The sequence below is a fragment of the Podarcis erhardii genome (genome assembly GCF_964252035.2).
Source record: "Podarcis erhardii genome assembly, chromosome: 4".
Classification (NCBI taxonomy): Eukaryota; Metazoa; Chordata; class Lepidosauria; order Squamata; family Lacertidae; genus Podarcis; species Podarcis erhardii.
In genome coordinates, this window is record NC_138508.1 from 101,857,661 (window position 1) to 101,876,287 (window position 18,627).

At 42.0% G+C, this 18,627-nt stretch overlaps 1 protein-coding gene across 9 annotated transcripts in view; it reads left to right on the forward strand.

Annotated features, from left to right (window-relative positions):
- The window catches only part of PCDH9 (protocadherin 9), a 776,895-nt gene that overhangs the window by 347,713 nt on the left and 410,555 nt on the right, over positions 1-18,627 (forward strand). For 4 of the 9 annotated variants that reach the window (XM_081857987.1, XM_081857991.1, XM_081857992.1 and 1 more), the window contains exon 3: positions 15,409-15,474. The exons of the other annotated variants lie outside the window; for them this stretch is intronic. In XM_081857987.1, the coding sequence (XP_081714113.1) occupies positions 15,409-15,474 (66 nt within the window). The remainder of the gene's footprint in view (positions 1-15,408; positions 15,475-18,627) is intronic. 9 annotated transcript variants of the gene reach the window in all.

Genomic DNA, 18,627 nt, shown 5'->3' on the forward strand with positions numbered 1-18,627 from the left:
AACAAACTATACCTTAGAGCCCCACTCTCTTGGGGCCCCCCAAAAAATTGAAGGAAAAAATCACTGGATGTACATTTCCAAAATATAAGATAAAAAACAAATAAAATAAAACCTATGTACAGCAACAGTTTGTTGTGTTGTGTAGGCTCCTATGATGTAAGTAATGGGCTTCACCTGCTATATAAAGGGCCCCATTACCTTCAGTAGCTTAGGGCCTCATCAAACCTAAATCTGGCCCTGTCTCCCAGGTTTCATTCTGACACTCTAACCACCACACTACAGGTGTGGTGATGGAGCAGAGCAGCAACTGTGCTGGCTCCACCTCCCAACCCTGTCCCAGTTGCCTTCTCTAAGTTGCAGGATGATTGTCTGAAACTAGAGTCCCCCTAGAAGAGCCTTTTTTCCTACTCTCACACACAGGAGAGAAAGGTTTCTTCTGAAATAGTGTTTGTTTTCTGCAGTTTTTGTAAGTACGTGTATACTTATGAAAGATGATCTTAAACCCCCCCCCCCGCCCAATCTGCTGACTGATTAATCAGAGGCATGTTTTTAGTCAATTAAAGTGTTTTTTAAAAAAATAAATTGATCTTACCAATTAATTAACAAAATGTTGCAACCCAATTTATGCCACAGTTAAGGTGGAATTCAACAGAGCATTGAGATTTTTCCATCAGGATAAACATTTCAGTTTGTCAGGCAGAACAATCTCCTTTTTGTTCCCCAGTGCACTGTTCTCAGGGTTCTCCTAGCCTGCCCTGAGCCAATATGGGGGCATGTGGCAGGGGGTGGGGTGGGAGGGATGGAGGCAGAAAAAAGGTCCATGGCACTAGCTAACCACTTGCTGGCTTCCAATAGAGGAAATCATTGGGTAAATTAAATCCTACTGGAAGTCTTTTAATATTTCAAGAGACTATGTGTGTGTGCAGCTAGAAGAGTTCAACATGGCTACTAACTGGAACTGGAATTGGTTTCCTGGACATTGTCTCTGTACCCCCTGTTCCTTCGCACCATTTCTTCCTCCTCCATCCCTCTCTTTGTGTTTCCTAGGTGTCTCTGGTCCTTCATAGGTCTTCACCTTCTTCTCCCTAGCTCTACTTTCTGTTTCCTTTTCCCCTCTCACTGTTGCCACTCCCCATAGCTTATTCTAAAGCAGCCTCTTCTGATGGGTCCAGTTCTGCCACATTCTCCAGTCTTTGGAGAGTTGTGATTCCCTTGTCACTGGATGCAAACATGTGACCACATCATGACCTGTGCACTGCATCTGACTCGGTTAATTATAGGTCATTTGGCAGGGGCATCATTCAAGCTCAAGAATCCTATTAAAACAGAGTATTGCACCCTTAATCTGATCTGAGTTCCTTTTGAATTCCTAGCAAAACTGAACACTTTCTCCCCCAACTGCCAGGGAAGCAGTCACAATCTCCTTAAACAGGTGTAGATATAAAACTTTAATAGCTTGACTTATATGAGAGAGGATGATTATGCAGTGGTGTTTACATGAAGTGTGGAGGGCTTTTTCTCTGTGTATAATAGTAGAAGAAAGAGGGAAGTATAGTATTCAGGAAATAACATAGGGCTTATCTATATTCTAGGCCTGCAGATAACGCTACCTTGCCAATGGACAATTATGAAAAAGGTCCAGTTTGGAAGGTGTTAACTGTCCCTTCCATCTACTTTACGGGGTCAGAAATAATGGCTAAATCACGTTTAATGGTGTCTTCATAGCTGACCTACGGCACTTTAACATCCACTATGGAAAGCATTTGACTGATTAAGTGGGTCAGCTTTATTGACTGTATTATTAAATGTATAGCCTATAAAACTTATGCACAACCCTTCCCCAACTCCTTCTATTCAAGCAGTACCATCATTACAAGTACCAGGGCAGAATGTGAGGCATTTAAAAAGAACAAAGAAGAAGATATACCAGAGAGCAAATACAGAAGAATTTTTGACTAGGATAGTTTCTAGCAATTGCAACTCCTTTAAATAAAACTTGATGGAGGGAAATCCCTATTTCATATTAAGAATGTACAATATACAGAGTGAAGCTCCAAAGTTCTTTAGAACTGAAGGGTAGTTGAAACCCACCTGAGAAAATTTGCTCATCTTTAATGAGTCTGTCTTGGCTTCCCTCAAAATTCTCAGATGTTTTGTTGAAAGTTTATTTACATTTGATATAAATTGCACTGCAGACAATATCTAGTAACAACATATGTATGAGAAGAATGCACTGGGAAAATTGTAAAAAAAAAACCCCAACCCTTTTGGATTCTTTTTAAAATTTCTTAGATGTTTCACCTGTGTTAGATTTGCTTTAAATTAAATTTCAAGGGCAACTCTGCTTGGCACCCAAAGATTCTTTGTATGCTTGCTTTGATACTAAACTGTGTTTTCCAACTACATGTTTTGGACACATACAACTGGGTCAGAAGTTGAGTTGAGTAGAGTTGAAGACAGCAGAAGCTGAGCTACTTGTACTAAACACTCATGCTTTATTGTGATTCAGAATATGGCATAAAGACATCCATATGCCATAATCACCTGGAAGTCATATTGCCTTGATAAAGCAGTTTAAATATCTTTCTGGCTCAACATTCTGACCACAACAGATGCCTCTAGGAAGTTCACAAATAGGAACTGAAGGCAACAGCCTTTTCTTCCTGTTCTGTCTCTCAGTACAGTATCAAGTATTCAGAGCTATTCTGCCTGTAAGCATGGAAAGTCCATTGAGTTCTGGCTATTATCTAACAGCAGAATAATGATAACGATAGTGATAATTTTATTACTTATATGCCACCTGTCTGACTGTGTTGCCCCAGCCACTGTGGATGGTTCCCAACAAAATATTAAAAACACAATAAAACATCAACAATTAAAAACTTCCCTGTAACAGGGCTGCCTTCAAGTGTCTTCTAAAAGTCTTATGGTTATTGATCTGTTTCATAATACTACAATTACATTTTGTATGAACTATTTAGGCCAATCTCCTAGCATTTACAGTGGTGCCCCGCAAGACGAATGCCTCGCAAAACTAAAAACTCGCTAGACGAAAGGGTTTTCCGTTTTTTGAGGTGCTTCGCAAGACGAATTTCCCTATGGGCTTGCTTCGCAAGACGAAACGTCTTGCGAGTTCTTGCGAGTTTGTTTCCTTTTTCTTAAAGCCGCTAAGCCGTTAATAGCCGCTAAGCCACTAAACCGCTAATAGCCGTGCTTCGCAAGACGAAAAAACCACAAGATGAAGAGACTCGCGGAATGGATTAATTTTGTCTTGCGAGGCACCACAGTACCGGTAAATCTAATATATTATCATTTTATTTACCCTCTGTCTCTTTCACTATCTCTTGCCTGTCCTTCAGTGAATTCAGGTGGTCTGACAGGGTCGCCCCCTTTTGTCCTCACAGTTACCCTGTGAGCTTGACTAGGCTTAGGTACTGCTTGGGCCAAGGTCTCCCAGTGAGCTTCATGGCTAAGTAGGGATTTCAACCCAGGCTTTCCCAGGTCCAACACTTTGTCTACTGCACCATTATGGCTATGTGTTTTTTACATGGCAGGTGATCATTTCATTCTAGCAATCCCATGTTGTTTTCATCAATGGAAGATTGCTCTCTCGTGGCTGTGGAGTCCCATTTGCCATAGATATATTTAAATGCTCCTAGGAAGTTCCCCCTCTTGCTTTTTCCTCTGTTGGGATTTGATATCACATTGGTAGACAGAGGCCATGTGTTAAAGTGGTTCAAATGAACTGTTGAATCATACAACCAGCAAAACTATTGAATCATAGCTTCCTTAGAGACATGGCAAAACCTACTTTTTATGTCTGACAGACTTCCTTAACACTTCAGGCCTGTTCGGCTTGACCTTTTCTCTCCATTGTGGCAAACTTTCTGTTCATTTTGAAGAGGAAGAGTTTCCTGCTTCTTTGAAAGGGGAGCCTTTTTTCTGTTGCATGAGCAAAACACTTCTGGGGGTGAGAAGGATTGTATGGTCTCCCTTTCATTTGAAGGCATTAGGATTTGGTTGAAAGTGAACCTGCCCGAATACCTATATTTCTAGACTTTCAAACCTTCAGTGGCTTCTGTTACTTCTATTTTAAAAGCAATGTTATGCTAGTGAAAGGTGACAGATGGACAAGCCTTGTGGCTGAGCTTCTCTGATTATGGATGTAATATAACAGGAAGCAGGACAGGCTTCTTATCTTAAGACCTAGCTAGGAGCTAATCACTGGGGATTGAAAGAAGCACAGATTTTGGCTGTGTGCACTGGCAAGTACAGTACATCATTTTGCAAATTCTAGCTACTGGTATGTGAGGTACATTGCCTTGGATTTTGATTGAACTGCCTGTTTGTTCTGTCTGGAAGGTATAGTGGCTTGTGCAAAACCACACTTTGTCTCTATTTATCAGGAAACGTAACACCTTCTTTAATTAGGATTTTTTACTACACTCCCTGTCCAGACAGGGCAAACTAACTTCTGTCATCTGTGCTCTGGTAACCTCCAGGTTAGACTACTGTGATGCATTATTCACTGGGCTACCTTTGAAGATAGTTCAGAAACTGCAAGTGGCACAGAATTTGGCAGACAGATTGTTGACTGGTCTGAATGTATAAAACTAATTGTGGCTACCAATTATTTTGCAGGCTCAATTAAAAACGATGATTTTGGCCTATAAGGCCTTATACCAGTAACTCAAGGACCGCTGCTCCCAACATGAAATGACCCAGACCCTGTGGTCATCATCTGAGGCCCTTCCTCAAGTGCCCAGGAGAGGTTTGGAAGGGTGGCAACATGAGAACAGACCTCTTCAGTGCTGGTTTTCCTGCTTGTGAAATGCATTCCCAGGAAGGCTTGCCTGGCGCCATCTTTATCTATTTTTAGGCATCAGGCAAATACTTTTCACTTTATTTAGACTTTTGGCTCTTGGAATTCAGCTGGGCAGGATTTCTAAGTGCTGCCTTTTATCAGTATAGCTGTGTTTTGGGGTTTTTACTTAATTGCTTCTAATGGAAGTTGCTTTGGATCACTGTGAGAAAAAGTGACTAGCAAATAATAATGAAATAATAAATAGTAATTAAGGAGTTATGGGAGTTGGCAGATAAAATTATATATTTGTGGTCATTTGGCTGTTGTGCTGCATTTTGTCAGTGGTCTTTTACAAGGTGTGCAGTCCATACTAATAGGTGGTGCATGTGGTGTGTGTGTATAATCAGGCATACATTTTTAATTTCAAGCTTGTAATGTTTTTAATTACTTTTGAAACAACTGGTTTCCAGTTCAGTCTCTGGCTCTTAACTCTTCCAGAAATAAAGGCAAACTGGAGGCAAGAGCACCATGAAGCCAAGCAGGCTGTGCCAGGTGGCAAAAGTCTTATCTAGGCCTCTTTTCTAAGTTGAGATTTAATTGTGGGAGGGTTTTCTTTTCCCCCATGCATGTGTAATTTAAACTGCCATTGTGAAACTAAAACAGGTTTCTTGGTTTACTACAGTGTCTATTGGGAGAGGCAGGGGAAAGAAAGGGAGACCCACTGTGGGGGGGAGGAGCCAGGAGCCATGAAATGCCTTTAGCTCATTCAAGCTCCTCCTCCTGCCAGCTGAGATCTGCAAGGGCATCACGGAGGCCAGGGAGGAGGAAGCGAAGGAGCAATGCTGCCCTCTGGACTGGCTGCCAGTATGAAGGCAGGACGTTGGGTGTTGCCTTGGAGCAGACTGAGGCTGGTGGAGCATTGTCCCATTTGCCCAAATGAACCACGACAGGAATCAGCCAGGGCGGCAGGTAGTTGGTCTCCTGTCTTTAAGGAGCTTGTCCACATCTTCAGGAGGCGTCAGTCAGTAATTCTGGGTGAGTGTTATAGTAATGACTTCTAAATTTGCATCCACAATCCCCCAGCCCCTTTTTGTTTTTTTGATAATACTTATTCAGATCTGTGCCCCTTGACCTCTTATTTGGCAAGGCATTTCCATGCCATTTATGGGGCCACCTGAGGCCAGCCCCCAGCCCACAGGAGCTGTGTGGCTTTCGTCTCAAGTGAGGGGAAGAGGGCTGTGCAGTGTTGCCCTCTGCACAAAGCTTAGGTCTAAAATAAATATTGCCTCAAGTAAGTAGTTTGGCCCCTGCTCGTTCACTAGAGCCATACACTTTATTCGCCGGACATTAAGCCTCCAGGTCTCAGGTGAAGCTACCGACTCACAATGTCGGCCTGGATAGTGATGCGGTCCTGACACAGCCGTGGGAAGCGGACTCCGTTCCTTCTAAAGGAGGCAGCTCTACACAGGCCTGGGGAAAAGCCTGCCAAAGCATCTTCATGAAATGTTTTCACAGACATGGTTTCAAGAGGCAAATGCTTCAACATTGCTCCTTGCTGCCAACAACAAAGGGCCCTTCCAATGTTACCATCGGCAGCCAGGAAGCCTTTCTCAGCCACTCGGGTAATGTCAGAATATTTAGACCATCTTGGAGGAGCCCTCAGCAGGCAATGCTACTATGCTGGTTTTCTCTGAAGAGGCAAAATGCTTGTGGAGTAGCATAGGGCATGTCATTTTAGGGGCTGAAACATAATTCTTGCAATTTTTTTTTCTGTGGGGTGGGGTCTTGAAAATATATTTTTGGGTGTGAGGAATTCAAACCTGCTATTTTTTGTGATTCGGCAACATTGAGCTTGGGAAGTCTACGTCTGATGAAGAAGCACAAACTTTTTAAATTTTGCCTTCTGAAAATGTCAGGTAATGCTAAATAAATAATAACATATAACATAATTGCAAGTACTTGACCGTCATTTTTAACTATTTCTGTGTAATTTAACACACATCTTATTTATCAGGTAAGACTAAATTATATTAATTTAACCAAAATATATTTTGAATTCCCAAGTTGTTACACCCTTTTAGTGCCCCTCGTTTTTCAACACACCTTAATGGTAGAGATCCACATTGTAGACTTCTCCCTCTTGACCTAGATCTTCCATTGTTACCCTAGTGATACAGGAAGTTAACTGGGATCAGGTAAGATTGGTTTTTGAATGCAGCTATACCTGATGTTACTTCATACTGTCACTGTGGTGCTATTCCAAGTCTCATCATGGTATCTATGTCCTGATCCAGCAAAAGAGCTTTCATTGAGTTTTCTTGGTTCCATTATGTGAAAGGCTATTCGTATCCTTCCTTCCTTCCATGTAGCTTATGCATGAAATGGGGAGCAGGACCACACTTGTCAGTCCTAATGCTTTGTACCCAATCATTGATGTCTGTGGGTTCTCTGCACTGTGTGAAACGGGGAGTGTCCGTGCCTATGACTGTTGCACGTGCAGACTCTCCACACAATTGGGAATCTTGTGTGACCTATTGCATAGAGCACAGCTGTATGTGCATAGACATCCTTTTCCTGCAACCTACCAAATGCACAGATCTTGGGAAGGAGGTTGGCAGACATGATCCATTTCTACTTCCACACTATACTATACTAAAAGGGGATGGGGATGTATGAACAGCTGCTGAAGGTGGATGCAAACAATGACAGCCCAAGACATGGTAAGAATGAGGGTGTGCATTTTCATCTGTATTGCAACCACTGCATTGGGTAACATGCCACAAGATTGTGTCTCTATCAGCACACTGGTCTTTGTGAGCGTAGACTGGAGTGTCACTGCTGCTGTTCTTGGGAATAAGACCACCGCAGGGTGGCTGTATCTTACCATGTGTGTCTAGGATATAAATGGGGAGTCTTTTTCTATAGCCTTAACCAGCACTTTTATTTTTGGTCTCTTCGGTAAAACTCATGTCGGTGCCAGCACAAAATGTCTGCCGTGGGCAGCAAATAAAGAGGTGCCAGTACTCTGTATCAGTGAGTACTGTAAGTAAAACAACTCTGTCCTTAACTGAGCCCCAGCATGAAGGATGGCTGTTTTCTCACTTGGAATCCTATGCTTGGACATGACTTCTATAGAGAACCTCTTGCCAAGGTTACTTGTTTTCAGTATGAATATCTTCAGGTGAAACAATACATTTAAATCAGTGGTTTCATTTTGTACTTATTTCAATTGACTGCAAGATTATGTTTCCGTGACAGGATTGGCAGAGGCTGCTGGCAGCCCCAATAGCAGACCGACCAATGCCTGCGATGCCCTGGGTCTCTGCACTGAAAAGCACGTGCAAACTTAGGCTGCTTTGGCAAATAAGGATAACAGATAGGAATGCTTGAGAAATTCGATCTTTGTGCACCCCTGGAAGTCTTTCAGACTGTGGCACTGTAAATGTGGATTGAGTTGTGAATTAAGCATGTAGTAAAGCAATTGCCTGACGACTTCATCTTCTGTGGAGCGCCTTAATGAATTCTATCACCAGCATGCCAGTTGGATTGTGTTAATTGGCTCTCACTAGCTTCCTGCCACATTTGAGACAATGGTAGAGTTGAGTCTCTCACAGTGCAATCCTATACACATCAGCTTAGCCTTAAGGTCCATTGCACTCAATGGGACTTACATTTGCTTTGGTTTCTTGGTGGTCCACTATGATGGTGGTGGGGTTTGGCGGGAGCAGGGAGGGGCTATCGTTCTCCTGGTTATGTGAAATATGGCATAGCCAGATCTGGTATTGCAGCTTGCAGCAGAGCAAGAGGAACAGTTGGCAAATGAAATATTAATTTAAAATGTTTATTTTTGTTCCTGTCATCAACGTAGGTTGGCATTGGTGTACCTACCAGATGCTTCCTTTAACAAATAATCAGCATATTATTTGACATGTTGGACCTTACTAATATATAATCCAAAAGAACAGAGCTGTGATACAATAAAAAAAAGATTAAATTGGCAAAAATGTAAACAGTTCCTAACAAAATATATGTGTAAACAATGTGTTATTTTTGAATTCTTAGAAACACCCAGGAATAAAACATTGCAGCAAAACAAACCGAAAACCAAGCAGCTGAACACAGCAAGGTGCCAAATCTCCATTTTCCACTTTAATGTGCGGTACCTGTGACTAGCAGGTCAGGCTACCAAGCACTTTAAGTAGGGGTTTGAAGATACAGAAGAGCAGTGCAAGAGGAAAAGGAAAGCAGAGAGAGGGGGGAGAGAGAGAGAGAGAGAGAGAGAGAGAGAGAGAAGAGGGAAATGTGGATTTCATATAAACAGCTAGGACCCTAGGACAGGTAATACAGATCATGATCATAATCATAATCCCGCTATATATTTTCATTTTTCAACTGAAGGTGCCCAAAGTGATGGCTAAGGCTAAGGCTAGGTGCTCTGTGCAGAAGACTCCATCAAGATTTGGAGACAGGGAGCAGGGCCAGTGTGTACAATTCCGCTCTGCCCTTGATGTGCTTTAAGTTATTTAGTTGTGTGTGCAACATTCTTGTCAGGCAGAACACCAGCACAGATATAGAAAGCACACTTGGCAGCACACTTTCTGAAACCTGCCAGCAGGAGATGTGTTATCTCTATCTCCACACATTATATTTTAAGGTGTCCACTTTCCCCCCTTAATGCAATGTCCAGTGGCTACCACATCCATACATGGTAAATGAATATTTAAAATGCTTCAGAGTGTGTGTTTGTGTGTAATCATTATGGTTCTCATTATTTTGCTAGTTTCTGGACTGCAGGAACAAGGTATTGCATGTTTGTTAAACAATACATATTAATTAAATGCACAGAAAATCTTTCCAATATATTGCTGTAGTCAGCTGAAAAAGGAATAAAAGAAAACTCAAATAGTATGGGGCTGCAGGTTGACCTTCCTTTTGCTTTTCTCCAGGAACCAGCAACACGGTAGACCATTTCCATTACTGTGTGTAGGTCGGTAGTTCAATCTGCTTTTATTTTATTGGGGAAGAGAGCAATCGTCTACATTCCCAGTTGTTATCTCTCTTGCTGCTGGATTGCAATATATCACCAAACCTGCTGATTTTATGTAGCTCTCCCTCCCTCCTTCCCTCTGCTTCCCTAGTGTTATTCTGTTGAGGAATTTCCATCTGGCCCCCTCTGTTTCTTGATGGAGAGCACTAGATGAAATGAATTGCCCAGCTCTGTTTCTGCAGAACCGTTTTGGTGGTGTCAGTGCATGAGACAGAAACACAAGCAGAGGTGGAGAGAAAGATTAGCAAACTGAACTCTAGTTTACAGGGAACCGACTTTACAGTATCTTAAATTATGTTGACTTTTAGACCCCTGCTGGGAAAGGAGCTGCAGATATTTGTCTCTTTCTTCAGTCACTAGTTTTGAGGCAGGCATGTGTGGGATGGCTACCATATCCCTTTCAGGATTTTACATTTATTTTAACCCAAGTGTCAACAGCAGCAGTTCTTTTCTCTTGGAATTGCCACCAGATTTTGCTTAAAGGAAAACACTGAGATGAATTTGGAGTTTCTTTGGGAAAGCATTTGAAGAATTTTAAGTGGGTCTAAAAGAGTTGGAGTAGGACTAGCAACTTGTCTCACGAAGGATATTTTGCACAGCTCTTTTCCCCAGCTTGCAACAGTTACAATAATCACTTCAGCCATTCAGGACTTTGGGGTTTTTTTGTCTGTTTCATTTCTCATCTGTCACAGAGGGATGAAGGAGAATACAAGTGAAAACACGCAAACCCCATGTGACGATGATGGTTGGATAAAGAAACAGGGCAGTGAATGAATTTTCCCTACACAATTCAGACAGTTAGGAAGAATGCTAGTCTTTTTCATAACATGCTAATTTTGTATGAGTAAGGAGTATTTTGTGCAAGAGATGTTCAATCACTAGGTACAGCCTAGCTGTAGGTTTTTCTGCTCTTTGTTTTAAGTCTCAAGTATAATTAGTAGGGGACGCGGGTGGTGCTGTGTGTTAAAGCACAGAGCCTAGGACTTGCCGATTAGAAGGTCGGCGGTTCGAAGCCCCACGACGGGGTGAGCTCCTGTTATTCGGTCCCTGTTCCTGCCCACCTAGCAGTTCAAAAGCATGTCAAAGTGCAAGTAGATAAATAGGTACCTTCCGGCGGGAAGGTAAACGGCGTTTCCTTGCGCTGCTCTGGTTCGCCAGAAGCGGCTTAGTCCTGCTGGCCACATGATCCGGAAGCTGTACACTGGCTCCCTCGGCCAATAAAGCGAGATGAGTGCTACAACCCCAGAGTCAATCACGACTGGACCAAATGGTCAGGGGTCCCTTTACCTTTATAATTAGTAGAGCAGAGCCTTTAGAAATACCACCAAGCAATCAGGTCCTAAAGAAAGGATAGCAAGTACACAGGGAAGACCTATATTTGTCTATCTTCCTAAATAATGGTGGATTCAACATGTATACTTGCCTTATGAAGAGCCTTTTTGGAATGCATGGTCTCCCGGAGATGCATATAGATTCACCTCTGAAGCTTCTGATTCCACTAGCATGCTTAAAATGGTACATCATCAAGTAGCCGCTGTCATCAAGAGTGTTACCAGAAGTAAGAGCTTCATGCGTGAGGTAGATAATAGAACACTAAATGTGCCACAACACACTGCATTTGATGAATCTGCTCTCTGAAGGGTGAGAAGGGGAGCCCTGACACAAATTGTGGTGTCGCAAATCTTCTGTGACTCAAAATATGTAGGATTCCATCGATGTAAGTATGGTGATGAATTTTAGGGCCAATTTGTCCCATCTGTGGGATAGCACCTGAAAGTGCAGCACTTGGTTGCATGCACAATAACTCAACCTAACCTGCCCATAGGCAATTCCATGCCAAATTATTATTAAGAAAAAATAAATCCTGATTTGACTTGCGAGTTGCAGAGATGACGGTTTGGGGTAATCATTTTCATGTATATGTATTTCACAGACCATTAGTGGTGTGAAACCTGATTAAATCTCAATAGTTTTAGCTTTTGTAAAAGAAGTCCAGAATGATTTTGGCCCTGCAGACTGAGAACAAGGGCTGGTTCACACAAAGCCCTGGCATGTAGATGCAGGGCATTCAGGGGCCAAGCCTAAAGCCAGTATCTCCTCTCTGCATCATGCGCAGAACTTTCAACAAAACTGGGTGATTAGAGCACAGAAATGGGACTTACACTGTCTCCTCCAATTGTTACTAGTTAATATTTACATTTCTGTTCCATCCTTTATCAATCCCAATGGGGAGTTACAGAAAGCAAAAAGAAAACCTACATGAAAGTGGTAAAACCATGCAGCAATTTCAGTGGTGTAGCGTGGGTTGTCAGCACCTGGGGCAAGGCAAGTAATTTGCACCACCTAACCCGTGGATTTGCGCCCCCTAACCCTAACCCCCAGATGTTGCGCCCGGTGCGGCCGGCCCCCCCTGCACCCCCCACGCTACGCCACTAAGCAATTTAAAGTACAATACTACAGTAAGCACAGCAGATTTACACTAACCAGTTTGCAATTCAACTCAAGAGAAAGCCTGGCTGGATAGATATGTTTGTAATTGGCACTGTAAGATGTGCAATGATGATGCCAATCATACCCCAGGAAAGTGGAATTCTGCAACTTGAACGCTGTATTCATAGCATAATGAACATCAGTTGGAGGGACCATGAGAAGGGCCTCTCTTGCAGATTTTAATGCACACCAAGCAATCTACACTGAATAATCAATTATGGTGACAAAGCCACCTCCAGGGTGAGTGGAAGTGGGAGCGGGCCAAGCCCAGAGCCCACCCCATGTCTAGCAGTACTGCTAAGATTCCTTTTCACAGAGCACCCAACTAGGTCAGCAGCAGCCCAAGAGAACTCTTGATATGCAGGCCCTACTGCTTTTTCAACTAATGGGGTTTGTTTGTAGGCTACCAATGTTATGAGCTAGCACTGCACAGTGGGGAGGGCACACAAGTTCAAGGATCACTCCTGCATGCCAGTGTAAAATTTCTGTACTTGGGCTGTAAGCTAAGCCAAGCAAGTATTTGTTATTGGGTTAACTTTCTGCTGAGAAAAATACCTGTGTTTTAGCAAGTAAGATTCAACCACAGAGGAATTATCTGAATCTTCAGTTGTGCATCTTCTTCATTATATATGGGTAACAGTAACTGGGATGGGGGGGGTGTCCTCTCTTCCTTAGCTTCAACATCAATGCTGCAAGATTTGTTGGGTGCATATAAAAATATCTTTAAGATACAGGTAGGGTGGTCTTAATACATCTGTGAATCAGCTTACTGTATTCTTTTCTTTTTGTGTGGCGTTGCATTTGCTAATACCCTTGGAGGTTTGATTCAAAAGTAAGGAAGAATCAAAAATCAGGTTTCTGTTGTTTTGAGGTGTGCTTCTCTTTGAAATAAGGTATCGGCTGGCAAACAAAGGAATTCTTCCAAGTCAATTGGAAGCTTCTGACTTGATATCAGAGGAGAATGTTTGCGGTGAATATAAATAGTAAGAAGCTCCTTTCAAGACCAATCCTTAGGTAAAAAGAACTGTGATGTAACTCTGTAAGCATACAGGATGTGTATAAGATATCAGAAGCTTCTGATGGGAGAACTGTGGAACAGACATGTGTTTTTCCATAGGGGTTGACATCATAGTTTGATGTAAACATTTTTGATGTTTCCACCTTTGCTCACCAAATCATGATAAAAGAGGGGGCAAATAATTCTGAGCAGAATGCTAATTTCGTCTCACTAGGCAAAAGTATCCCACACAGATTTTGCTTCTTTATTAGTATTGCCAACTTTTGTGTTGGGGGGGGGGAATCCTGACCCTTTAAAACCTGTCATAATTGGGAACAGGATGCAATCTGGCAAGAAAGTGGAGGAGCTGAGTGGGATAGGGTTAAATATTCTGACAGAGCTTGGCAGATCATGAATGGAACCTGGGGAAATCTGGTGTTTACTGGCATTTCAGACCTCCGGATTTGTTTCTTCAAACAATACAGTATACTTGTGCTGATCAAACCATTTAAATACAGACTGACTGGGAGCTCAGTTACTTGATATCAACCAATGAAAGTCACTTGAAATGTGCTATACAAAATTTAGCAGGTCTGGCTAGAAGCCTTTCTTCCTCATGTGCTTTTTGCAGGATGTTTTTATGTTCATTAAAAAAAAGGTATCCATACAAATACAGTGGTGCCCCACAAGACGAACGCCTCGCAAGACAAAAAACTCGCTAGACGAAAGGGTTTTCCATTTTTCGAGGCGCTTCGCAAGACGAATTTCCCTATGGGCTTGCTTCGCAAGACGAAAACATCTTACGAGTCTTGCATTTTTTTTCGCTTCCCCCCCTTTTTCTAAGCCGCTAATAGCCGCTTTGCCGCTAAGCCGCTAACAGCGCTAATCCGCTAAGGCGCTAATAGGGTTGCTTCGCAAGACGAAAAAACCGCAAGACGAAGAGACTCGCGGAACGGATTCTTTTCGTCTTGCGAGGCACCACTGTATTGTGACTGTATTGTGCTTAATTGCTTGCACAGATCCAGTTTGTATGTTAGGTTTCATTCCATGTGGCTGTTGCCAATATAAGAATGCATGAATGAGAAAGTCACTTGGAAGAGGCCAACCATATGCTATGACCCCATGCCGGTACTGCTGATGAGGATCTTGAGTGATGGACAGGAGATGCTAGGCTGTGAGTTTACCATGTGATTTAAGCCCTGTCTTATGATCTCTTCACTACATTACTAGAGCAACAGGGGATACAACCACAGGGAAGCAGTATCTGCTATGGCAACCTTTTGGTTCTCTTGTCTTTTAATGCAACTCCCATCATCCCTGACTGAGTTGGCTGAGGATTTGTGGTCCAACAACATACGGGGACCCAAGGCTGAAGACATCTGTGCTATGGCCAGCTAATGTCTGATATGGGTTTTATCTCATGTGCTACAAAAAAAAAAAGTATTCAAAGAAATCCATACTTTGATTTGTTCCTCATTAGATTGTCCCCTCAAACATGAATGAAATTAGGACTAAAGCAAGTTAAGCACTTCAGGTGGTTTATGTGGAGTCTTCATTGGCCTGATTCATGTATTGCTTATGTCTCTTCTGTCTACTGCATATTCCCACAGCACATTACACAAGGGATTTGAGTGTACAACAGTAGCTTAGTTTGTGTGATTCTTCTTTAAGGCAAAAAGGGGGCAAGAAAAGATAATGTAAAACAGGCCATCATGTATAGGCAGTGACTGCTTTTTGGTGCAACTGTGTGTGTCACAATAATGGGTGGGGTTGGAATGTTTTCAGGCTTTTTCAATGGTGTTTCAAATATATGTGATTCCACTTAAATACGCAGTGCCTTGGAACGTAACCACCATGTAAATTGGGAGTTCTCTGTATTGCAAAAGAGGTCTTGTGGAGGGGGAGGGACACACGGCCTCTTATAAATCACATGAAGGGACTCAGAAGCCCAGTAACAGCATGTGAGTTGATCTTTAATTTGGGCTGTGCCAGAGACTGTGAGGGCGGGGGTTATCTTAAGGTGCAGTAAAAGTGACAAATCTTTTTATTCAACTATTACTTGCTTTTTAGGCACTGAATTTTGGAGATATGCCGAAGTACTTGTGGGAGATTTGGGTACCTGACAAACCATGGGTGGTAAGATATCAGAACTGTTCAACAGCAAAAGAACCAGTTTGTTTGTTTTCTTCAAAATCAAGTATTGTGGGTCCAGCTTCCCATTGAAACTAGTGCTCAGGCTTCCTTAGGGAGCTCCATTCACCAACATGTTTCACCAACATAGTATATTGGGAGGGGGCATAAAGGGATCGTTGTAGGGCATAGTATAAGAGGAACTATATATACTATATGATGTCACTGTGCTAAGTCCTTGTTTTCAGTAGGACCCCGGGGTAGGGTCCCTGAGGTCAGTAGTTTTAGCTGGAAACTAGAGAGGAGTAAAGCACCAAACAGAACGTGGTACTTCTTTGGTGTCTAGATTTACATGGAAGACAAGGCCTAACCAATCTATAGGTTTCATAGTGTCCAATACTGGACACAGTCCTTGGTAACTCACTAGGCTGGGCCACAGCCTCAGAACCTGAACTTTCTGGTTCAATCTGAGGAATCCCTACCACTCTCATGGAGTGAAATGTTTTGAAATTTGTAAACAATAATTTGTTTCAATGGAATGAGGGTGCTCTATAATTCCAAGAGATTTGGAGAGAAAATAAAAGTTTTCTTATAACTGTCTTGGAGTTGACCATATGCATTGCCAAAAATATGAAAAATAAATAAATGAGATGTATCACAAAAAGGGACATAAGAAGACACAAGTTTGCACAGAAATAGCATTTTCTAATTTCTATGTATGGATACAATTTTAGAAATAATTACAAAAATTTAAGTAGAAGCACAGTTCATCTTACCATAGTATGGAAAAATGCTCTACTACATGCAGACACACACACACACACACACACACACACACACACTGCTCTCTTGTTTTAAGGTTCTCTATCTTTAGAGAACCTTGGACCAGGTAGCATTTCAAAAAAGGACTCCCTCAAATAGAGTCTTCTATGAAGTAGGAAACACAGACCCTGTAACTGACCTGGCAAATATAATTTTTTCCACTGTAAAATATTTGCCTTAAAGGCAAATTCACACAAAATACGCATTTAACATTTGTTGCTTAACAAAAAATAAATTTGAAAAATGACTTGTAGGTGCAGGCAGGGGAAGCAGTTTTAAGTCCCATTGATTTTTATGGGAGAGATTTAAGCAGATGCTTCAGTCTTCCACTGAAACCAATGGGACTTAAACTACTCAGCTTTGGTTGAATAGTGTCATTCCCTTTTTCATATTATCACTCAATAGGAAAAAAAAAATTGCTCTGATTTTGTTACTAGGAAATTAAGCATGCAAAAGCAGCTTCCAATTATATCTCATTGGAAGCTTGTATTTCATGCAAGTCTTTTACAATTCTGTCATTATACTTTATTGCTTACGTTTGAAATCATAATGTTTTATTGCAGAGCTTTGTAGATTACACTTTTCAATTCAGACTATTTCGGGAGTTTTGTTGGCTACTAATAAATATATTAAGCTTTTGATAATTTGCTTATTGATGTTTATGCAATGCACTTTAATGGGGCACTTAAGCACATTGAAGTACTAGTGAAATGTGTGTTGTCCACCTGACTGTGTTTGGGATCATGGTCTTCGTGTGTATTCTTGTTATTTATCATGTATGGGACACTAAGGGCTTGATCCAGAACAGGACATCTCTACATGCAAAAGTGCATCCACAGCTAATGTGGATGCTGATGAAATTTTTGATGAGCATGCTCAACTCTATCACAGTATTCATTGTGCAGGGCCTATTGAACTGGATCAGTATTGTTTTTGTGTGTGTTTTGGGGGCTGGTTTTTATTCATGATAATGTTTGAGAATGTAAAGCTGGATATGTATGTAGACCTTGGTATTTGTTAAGTGTGGTTTTTGCTTATAAATGTCACTAAAAAGTAGTAACTCTTTCAAACAGCTCAACAGAACTAGTTTGGAAGTTTCTCCCATTTAGCCAAGCTACATCATTAGCTATAAAGTATTTTTCCCCAGCTTCTGTTTCGTTTTGACTCATGCTTGCCCTCAAAGCAGCTGTTTAATTTGAATGTAATTTAGGCAACTAGAAAGGCACTAATTTCCTTTTTTGTTACTTTTTAAAAGTTAGGCCAGTTGTTAAAGCTACAAATGAGGTAGCAATTATAGAGAGATTCAAATAGATTCAGTCCAACTAGGTGCTATTCTGTTTCGTCCTGACACCGTCTCAGTAAAGGAAAGCAGAGCAACAAGATGTGTTTTATATCTTGAGTTCATCTCTCCCTAATTAGTACTGTTTAATGAACCGTTCACCCCCTTGGTTCTCGTGCCTCCCCTTGGGGATTTCCCAGCTGTTTTGCTCTCCTGTTGTAATTGAAATCCAACTTGTTCCAACCTGTAATTGATAGTGAATTCAACCATTTTATGTTTGCCATGAGACAGACGTATGGCGTATGCATGCAAAGCAGCATATGGACAAAAGAATGGCCTACCACCATGAAAGGAAATTTGATTTTGCATCACCATTGTTTATACAAGGAGGTGATAATACACAGATAAGATGAGAGTATATGCAGCTGTGCATATCTACACAGTCATCCTGCAGGCTTCATCACCTGTAAGTAGGCTGCAGCCTCAAAGGAAGGAAGGAGCTAGGGAAGAAAGTACAGGACTGGGCCAGCAAGCCTCCTTGTCTTGCTTGCCTACTTCGGTAGCTGAAGCCCCCAGATACCTGCCTCCTACAGCAAGTCTGGGGCTCCCAGTATCCACCATGTCAGGACCACGCACATCCCAGTGGGAGCCTGTTCCGAATGCCAGAATGTCTGCATTCAGGGGTTGCCTTACCTCCAGGTCTACGGCTGTTAATTTTTATTATTTGCTAATTGTATACCCTGCCTGTCTTTCCCAGTGGATACTCAAAGTCACCCTAAAGTTCCCATTAGCCACCCTGGTTCAGCCTGCGCAGCACCGCTGCATCGCTTCCTCTTCGTGACAGACTGATGCAGCCTCCATTGTCCTTGAAACATTCAGAAGGTATATACAGAATGAGGAAATGTACATGTGTGACAGAGCGGTGGGAGGTTGGATTGTGGCAGCAGGCCCCACCCCCAATCTACATGCAAAGGCTGCATGTGTATTTTCAGCTGCATGTGTGAAGTAGCCCTTGCCCTAAGTGCATTCAGTTACCCAGTTATATATGTTTTATCCAT